The sequence below is a fragment of the Arachis ipaensis genome, chromosome B4, assembly GCF_059453495.1.
Source record: "Arachis ipaensis isolate K30076 ecotype BB chromosome B4, ASM5945349v1, whole genome shotgun sequence".
Taxonomy (NCBI): Eukaryota; Viridiplantae; Streptophyta; class Magnoliopsida; order Fabales; family Fabaceae; genus Arachis; species Arachis ipaensis.
This window is the reverse complement of record NC_142439.1, coordinates 116,988,491-116,997,188: the sequence shown is the minus strand read 5'-3', so window position 1 is coordinate 116,997,188 and position 8,698 is coordinate 116,988,491. Positions and strand designations below refer to the sequence as shown.

Genomic DNA, 8,698 nt, shown 5'->3' with positions numbered 1-8,698 from the left:
AAAAATATTAGAATTAATTAAATATTTTTTTGCATATTAAAAATATCTATAATTAAAAATCTAATTATGTATTTGACCACATATTTTTTTAAAAAAAATATTCTGTTAATTTTAATATTTTGACATAAAAATGACTTAATTATAAAATTAAAAATAATATAGAGATCTAATTAAAAAAAATATCCAAATCTAATTATAAATAGTGTGAAACTATAGAATTTGACAGAGTAACAACTTATCATCAATAGAATTTTGTGCCATCCGGTCTTAACTCTTAACTCTCAGTCTCTATATCGATGAGCTGATTTGTTCAAACTATTTCAAAAACTCTTACTAACATGTAACAGGAAATTTGTACTAAAATTAACTCCTTAAAATATTGAGTCGTTGGTACAATCAATATATATTGGCATGGTGTTTGCTTAACTTTTCATTTAAACTTAAGCGTTGAAGCGTTGAACCAATTAAAAGGCCATAACGCAATGGAGTTATTGCGGCATCTTGTTTTGTCACTACACTTTCTTCTCTTTTTTCATCACTCACTCTTCTCACCATTCCCACTCACAAACTGCTTAACTATGAATCATTCAACCACTAATGTGTGTCATGAAGATGAAAGCAACGCCTTATTGAAGTTTAAGAAAAACTTTGTGATCAGTAAGTCCGCTTCTCAAAATCCATTCAGTTATCCTAAAACTGCTTCTTGGATTCCAACTACAGATTGCTGCTCATCATGGCATGGCGTCGAATGCAACGAGATCACAGGTCATGTGACTGGCATTGATCTTAGTAGCTGCCAGCTTTATGGTTCCATGGATGGCAATAGCACTCTTTTCTCACTTGTGCATCTTCGAAGTCTTGATCTTTCGGACAACAACTTCAATCACTCTCAAATTCCAGCTAGGACAGGGGATCTTTCACAGCTAAGGCATCTGAATCTTTCTCATGGCTCTGAAACCACATTCTCTGGCGAAATCCCACATGAAGTTTCACAGCTGCCCAACTTGTTGTCCCTTGATCTCCGCAGCTATATTGGTGTGGATAATCCCGATGATCCAATCAACCATTTGAGACTCAAGACAACCACACTAAGATCCTTAATTCAAAACTCAACTAGACTCAAAGAACTCCATCTCTCTTTTGTGACTATATCATCATTTGTACCAAATATACTCACAAATCTTACACATCTGGAGCAACTGTCCCTTTCCCATTGTGAACTATATGGTGAATTTCCAATTGGGGTATTCCATCTTCCAAAATTAAGAGTTTTGGATTTAGAATACAACAATAACCTCACTGGTATGTTGCCTGATTTTCACTCAAGTTCACTCATCAGCTTATTGAATCTCAGAGGAACAAGTTTCTATGGTTCTTTACCAGCATCCATTGCAAATCTTAATTCCTTATATTGGTTATCAATTTCAAATTGTAGCTTTTATGGTTCTATTCCTTCTTCAATCGGGAACCTCACTCAGCTTGAGTATTTTAATCTTGGATACAATAAAATAAGCGGTGAAATTCCATATTCTATAGGGAACTTAACCAATTTAGCACACTTGAGTCTTTTTGAAAATAACCTTTCTGGTGAAATTCCTCGTTCTCTCTTTGGCCTAGAGAACCTTGAAACTCTTGTTCTAGGGAATAATTTGTTGAAGGGACAAGTAGAGCTTGAGATGTTTCTAAAGCTGAAAGTGCTAACTGATCTAGATATATCATCCAATAATTTGGTTTTGACCACTAGGAAAAGTTCTTCCAATGTAACCCTTCCTCCAATTCAAGCATTGGATTTGGATTCTTGCAACCTAAGTGGTGAAATCCCATCATGGATAATGAACCTAACCGCTTTATTTTACTTGAGTCTTCAGCAAAATAACCTGCAAGGTGAAATCCCTCTCTCTCTGTTTAGACTAGAGAATCTTGAATCTCTTTCTTTAAGCAACAATTTGTTGGAAGGTCAGATAGATCTTAAAATGTTTCTAAATCTCAAAAGCCTTAATTTTCTTGCCTTAGGACACAACAACCTATCTCTGCTCAGAGGAACATTTTCCATCAATAATGCAACCCTTCCTCCATTAGAAATACTAGATTTGGTATCATGCAATGTAGGTGAGTTTCCAGTTGTTATTCGAGAGCTGGAAGCGCTATCTTATCTAGATGTGTCCTATAATGATGTTAAGTCTTTACCTAATTGGGTATGCAATCTAAAATTACTTGTCTATCTTGATTTGTCCTACAACAACTTAAGCAGCCATATTCCTTCATGCATAGGAAACTTTAGCCAATCTCTTCAAGCTTTAATGCTACAAGGAAACAAATTGGTTGGCCGTATTCCTCAAACATATACAATTGGAAGTGGCCTTAAGATGATTGACTTAAGTGAAAACAATTTGCAGGGTCAATTACCAAGAGCTTTGGTCAATTGTAGAATGTTAGAGTATCTTAATGTGGGTCATAACCAAATTAATGATTCATTTCCCTTTTGGTTGAGCACTCTTCCTGAGTTGAAAGTTATCTCTCTGCGCCATAATGAATTTTATGGACCCATCATGTGCCCAAAGCCATGCACATTTTCTAAGCTTCACATCCTTGATTTTTCTCACAACAAATTCTCCGGAATTTTGACTCCAGAAATGATCAAGAGTTGGAAATCCATGATGATGTCCAACGCAAGTCAATTGGCATATGAGAACAATGTTATAAAGTTCAGTGGAAAATCTTGGTCTATTTACATTGATTATGCATTCACAATGTCTAACAAAGGGATTGTGATGACTTATAATGAACTTCAGCACCTCTACTACATGGTAGCCATTGATCTTTCAAGTAACAGAATTTCTGGAATAATTCCGGATGTCATGGGTGAGTTGAAAAGTCTTGTCTTGCTCAACTTGTCCAATAACATGCTTTCTGGAAACATTCCTTCTTCCTTGCGAAAGCTTTCAAACCTTGAAGCATTGGACTTTTCTCTCAACAACTTATCAGGAAACATTCCTCAGCAATTAACAGAACTCACCTTTTTAGAGTTCTTTGATGTGTCGTTCAATAATCTTTCAGGCCCAATACCAGAAAACGGACAATTTTCCACATTCCAAGAAAATTCATTTGAGGGAAATCAAGGGTTGTGTGGGATTCAATTGTTGATAAAGAAATGTGAAAATCATGGTATGGGTTCACCGCCTCAGTCTGATGGAGATCAAGATTCAGAATCCTTGCTTCAATTTGATTGGAAAATAATTCTAATTGGATATGTAGGAGGACTAGTTGCTGGACTTTCTCTTGGAAATGCTTTTGGTCCGAATGTCCTTGCATGGCTAAGGAGTATCTTTAAGTGAAGAAATCTTGTCTTTTGATTATATAGGTGTGTAGTGTGTACTCTAGCAGTTTTCATTTGTCGTTGTTTCCTTAGCAGTTTTCAAAATAAAGAAACAATGATAACTGCTAAGCATATGTAATGCCACTAATGCGTTTTGATTGCATATGGATTTAATTTTCATAGACGGATACTCAAAAACATTATATGTTTTATGAATTATTTTATTAGGGAGCTATAATTATTTTTCTTTATTTATCATAGTAAAACATAAGAAATAGAAAAACAGCCCAACAGATATATTTTTATCTCAATGATTTATTTTTAGAATAAATACTAAATACAAACACAATTATGCTATATATACACTAAAAGTTAGACCCATATTTGATATCTCAAAACAATTTTATTATACAACTGTATACAAATTTGATTATTTTATTATAAAAAATTATGTGAATATATATATATAAGATGACGGATTTAGTAGCTAATTTTGGGTATACATATACCTAAAATTTTTGGTACAATTATACATCCAAAAGATTTAATCAATAAAAAAATAGGCTATTTTTTTTGCATATGACACCTATATTGGTGTAACGCATGGTTATGGATCTTAAAGAAGTTTTACAATGGAGTGACGGCGTTCAGGTGTTGTGAAGAAATCGGACGGTTCGATTTCATGCAGGTGAGAGAGGACACAAATCGGACCGTCCGATTTGTGTCAGATAGTGATTCTGTTGGCAAAGAAATTAGACTGAGCGATTTCATGAAAGGAGATGAGAAGATTTTGGGCCAAAGAAATCGGACCCAGCGATTTCAGGGTTGCGGGTGAGAAATTTTTGATACGCAGGAAATCAGACCCAGCGATTTCTTGGAGATGAAAAATTTTTTTGGCGGCCAACCACAAAACGGATGGTCTGATTTTGGTGTTTAGAAAAATTTGAAATTGGAGCAAGCGGTCGGACGGTACGATTTGAGCTTCATAAATACTCAAACCAACACCGAGCTACCAACCAACTTCCTCATCTTCTTCTTCTCACAGTTTTGAGTTCACTGAAGCTCAAAGCTTTCTTTCTCATCTTCTCTATTCCATCATGGATGATAGAGTAAGATTAAAAGTGTATTATCATGGCCAAATTTTATTACAAACATCTGAATGAGTAAAATTTGTGTGTGAAAATCCATTAGATGTTGTGATTCTATTCACACTGTCATTTGAAGAATTAAAAGGTGTGATTTGGGAGAAGATGGATCCTCAAATACGTAGGGGAGTGTCATGTATTCTGTACAGATATCATGTATCTATATTTGGTGGGTTCGTTCAATTTCAAACGAAATACGTAACCGATGAAGCGAGCATGCAAGAAATGTTTTCAGTATATCTTGAAAGCCGGTCCCGAATATCATTCATCGAACCGTATGTTGAGTTTGAGCAATCTGCAGCGGACCGAGATATTGAATTGGAAGATTACAACAGTGATAGTGAAGAAGAGTTTGAAAGTAATTACGAGGTCGTTGATCTAGGTGTAGACGAAGATCATGCTGATGATGCTATGGTGGCAGATGTGGTGGATGTGGCAAATACACTAGCAAACCAGCAGCCGTTTTAGGAGCCGACTTTCATGCGGTCATTGGATTTGGAGGCCATGCATGCACCGAAGTTTCCTCAATATGTAAATGCAGGTATGTCATCATTTTAAATTAAGATTTGGTGAACTATGACTTGTGCATAGGTTTTGAGTTTAGGACAAATATTTAAGACAACGGTAAATAGGAAAAATATAGCATATAATTAGTAATTGTTTAATGTTTAATTATCAAGTAAACGTGTATGCTGAGAAATTTAGTAATTTCCATCATTGTTATTAAAACCGGACCGGACCGATCGGTTCGAGCAAAAGACCATTAAACCGGACCAGTCAGTTCGACCAAAAAACTATTGAACCGGACAGGCCAGTTTGACCAAAAAACTATTGAACTGGACTGTAGACCGGTCCGGTCCGATGATGAGACCACACATGGCAATGAACCGGTGTGAACCGGTCAAATCCAGAATGAACCGGTAAAAATCGGGTCAATCAGTTCAACTAGTGACCCACCGGTTGAATCGGTGACCCAATGACCCAGTGACCTGACCGGTACGATCACCGGTTTGGTTCTGGCAACTATGTTTTCCATTGTTGTGTGATTATTAGTTTATTAAATATCGTTTCATGACCTAGTTGATGAACTTATTAACTTTTGCATCATTTATTCTTGATTTACGGATCATTGATTTGATTAATACGACACATATTTAACAGTTATTAATGGAACTATAAAATTTGTGACGTGATTGCAGCAGAGCTTCCTGTTATGATGGATGGTGAATTTAGCGTGGGAATGGAATTCAGTTCTAGGGAGGCGGTAATTAAGGCGATGAAAGATTATACTATTCGTAGAGGTGTAGATTACCGGGTGCATGAGTCAGAACCGACGACATTCTATGCTAAATGTACCCAGTATGGCACAGGCTGTGATTGGCTTATCAGGGTGAGCAAAATATCCAGGAAGTACTGTTGGGAGATAAGGAGGTACAATGGCAGTCACACCTGCATTAGGGCCACCATTTCTCAATATCATTCGAAGCTGGATTCAAACACAATTGCAGAAGTAATAAAGCCATTGGTAGAAGTTGACCCATTTATAAAGGTGAAATCAGTGATAGCGAAAGTACAGTCGAAGTTTAACTACACCATAAGTTATTGCAAAGCATGGTTGGCAAAACAGAAGGCAATGGAGTCAATTTTCGGAGGTTGGGAAGCTTCCTATGAAGCTTTGCCGATATGGTTTGAGGCCATGTGTCACAAGGAGCCATCCGCAGTCGTTCATTTTGAAATAATGCCTGCATATCAGGGAGATGACTTGGTTCTTAACATTCGTGTACTACACCGAGTCTTCTGGAGTTATTACCCTTGTATTAGAGCATTCAGACATTGCAAGGCAATAGTGCAGGTAGACGGAACTCATTTGTATGGAAAATATAAGGGTTGTTTGTTGTTGCAGTTTCACAGGATGGCAACAAAAACATCGTGCCTATTGCATTTGCGATAGTTGAGGGAGAGACATCTGAGGCTTGGCACTTTTTTCCTAGTAACTTGCGACATCATGTTGTGACACGTGATGGTGTGGGCCTTATCTCCGATCGGTACGATTCCATCAGGTCAGCTATTGCTCGCAGTAATGGAGCTTGGTCTCCTCTGAAAACATTCCACATATTTTGTATCAGACACATTGAGTCCAATTTTTTGAGGAAGTTTAAGGCTCCGTATCTACAGAAGCTTATCGTCAATATCGGTATGATAGTTACTATTACAGTTATTTTAAACCTAGTTATTATAATGAACGTTGTTTGTAATGGGTAATTTTTTTTATTAATAGGATATTCCCGAACAGTTCACGAGTACGAGATGCGTTATCAGCATTTATGCGAGCGGGGTGAGGCTTATACCAACTGGTTGGATCGTATTCCCCGTGAGTAGTATGCTTTATCATTTGATGGAGGATATCGATGGGGTCATATGACCACCAATCTAGTGGAGTGCATCAACTCGGTACTGAAAGGGGCACGCAATCTTCCAGTCACTGCACTTGTTAAGGCAACGTTTTACAGGCTTAATTAGTTGTTTACCTGAAAAAGAGTTGAGGCTGAGGCTCGTATTAATGCAGGACATATGTTCTCTAAGCTTGTAACCTCCAAATCGCATGCCAATCAGCGGGCAGTGGGTAACATTCAAGTTAGTTACTTTGACAGACAGAATGAGGTATTTGAAGTGCGTAAGTGTCCCAGTGGTCTAGAGTATGCAGTGGACCTCCGTCGACAACGGTGTGACTGTGGTGAATTCCAGGTAGACCGGATTTCATGTCGACATGTGTTTGCTTGTTGTGCAAACCAGCGCTTGGATTGGCAACTGTATGTTCATGATGTTTACAAAATGGACCAAGTTCGACGAGTGTACAGGACGAGGTTTAGGCCACTAGAGAACCCGACAACATGGCCTGTTTATCATGGACCCCGATTCGTAGGTAATCCGTTCCTCAGATGGGTATCCAAAGGTCGACCAAGAATGACCCGTTTCTTAAATGAGATGGACACTCGGATGTTGCGTGGTCCTAGGCAATGTAAGCAATGTGGGACCGAGGGCCACAGCCGTAGTAGATGTCATCATCGTGGTGGCCCAAGTGTTGGTGCGACAACCCAATAGACTTTCAATATTGTGCACTTCGTGTGTGATATTATTGTATGACTTTGGCATTTTACATCCAATGAAAATAGATGTAATTGTATGTGTGTGCTGATTATGAAGGAAAGTAGCATAGTTAATGCCATAAAGTCCAATGGCTTAGTTAATGACATAAAAGGAATTAACATAGTCATCGTCATAGTTCAACAAATCGAAAACAATAAGCACCAAACACATTCTAAATAAGGAAGTCCAAATACACATATCATTTTTTCATTGCCCTTTTTATATCTTTGTATAATTTCTTGCATTTCTTTGCAACCCTGTTAAAAGCGGACGGGGTATATCGATTAGCGCTCTGACGGAGGGATCAGCTCTAAGGTTGTATCCTTTTCCTTTTTCGCTTGTGGTTGTCCCTATGGAAACATTCACGCATTAAATAACCAACTTATCAAACCAAGCGAATAAGCAAGTTACTTTTCAAAATTATCAAACCAAACTAACAAGCAAGTTATTCTACCATTCTAACCAATAATGTATTTTATCTGCACTAGGTGCTGGACCATCACCGTCATCATCATCAGCATCATCTGCATCCTCATCCTCATCCTCATTCTCATCCCTGTTCGGATGGTCAACCAGATAGTCATCAGCCTCATCATCAACAGCCTGGTTGCTCTCCTAAATTAGACCCATGGGAATATGACGTGGATTTTCGCTCTACATGATCCCCTCCCCCATGGCATTATCACTCCTACTAGAGTCAACAGAAAGTCTCCCTCTGGAATTACCAGAGGAAATGCGACATCGAGGTCTCATATCCAATGATAATCTACCTGGAGCAATACCACTCGGTTAGGCCCTCTGGTCGGTGGGAATGTCTCCGTAATTCCCTGGCTGTGAGTAACCTGGCACAGGAGCCACGAATCCAAGTAGCTGGCTAAACGATCCTTGTTCCCCTGACTCTTGGTGTGGGACACCCCAATATTGTTGATGCACTGGGTATGGTGGTGTAAAATAATCTGCAGAATGTGTGTCAGGAATGTACGGTGTGAATTGCTCAGGCTCTTGCTGTGCTTGTATCTGTGGCGGTGGCAGTGGCGGTGGCGGTGGTGGTGGTGGTTGTTGTGCATGTTGGTTCTCCTGATTATGAATA

The 8,698-nt window shown here is 38.3% G+C and overlaps 2 protein-coding genes across 2 annotated transcripts; both read left to right on the top strand.

Moving 5' to 3' along the window:
- Positions 1-482: 482 nt before the first annotated feature.
- Positions 483-3,335, top strand: LOC107636913 (receptor like protein 24-like). The gene is made up of 2 exons (XM_088484817.1): positions 483-1,485; positions 1,558-3,335. Exons 1-2 carry the CDS (start codon positions 483-485, stop codon positions 3,333-3,335), a joined length of 2,781 nt encoding a protein of 926 aa, XP_088340943.1.
- Positions 3,336-4,935: 1,600 nt separating this feature from the next.
- LOC107636914 (uncharacterized) lies at positions 4,936-7,563 on the top strand. The gene is made up of 5 exons (XM_016340384.2): positions 4,936-5,002; positions 5,661-6,275; positions 6,365-6,655; positions 6,740-6,832; positions 7,028-7,563. Exons 1-5 carry the CDS (start codon positions 4,942-4,944, stop codon positions 7,561-7,563), a joined length of 1,596 nt encoding a protein of 531 aa, XP_016195870.1. The 5' UTR covers positions 4,936-4,941.
- The last annotated feature ends 1,135 nt before the right edge of the window (positions 7,564-8,698 follow it).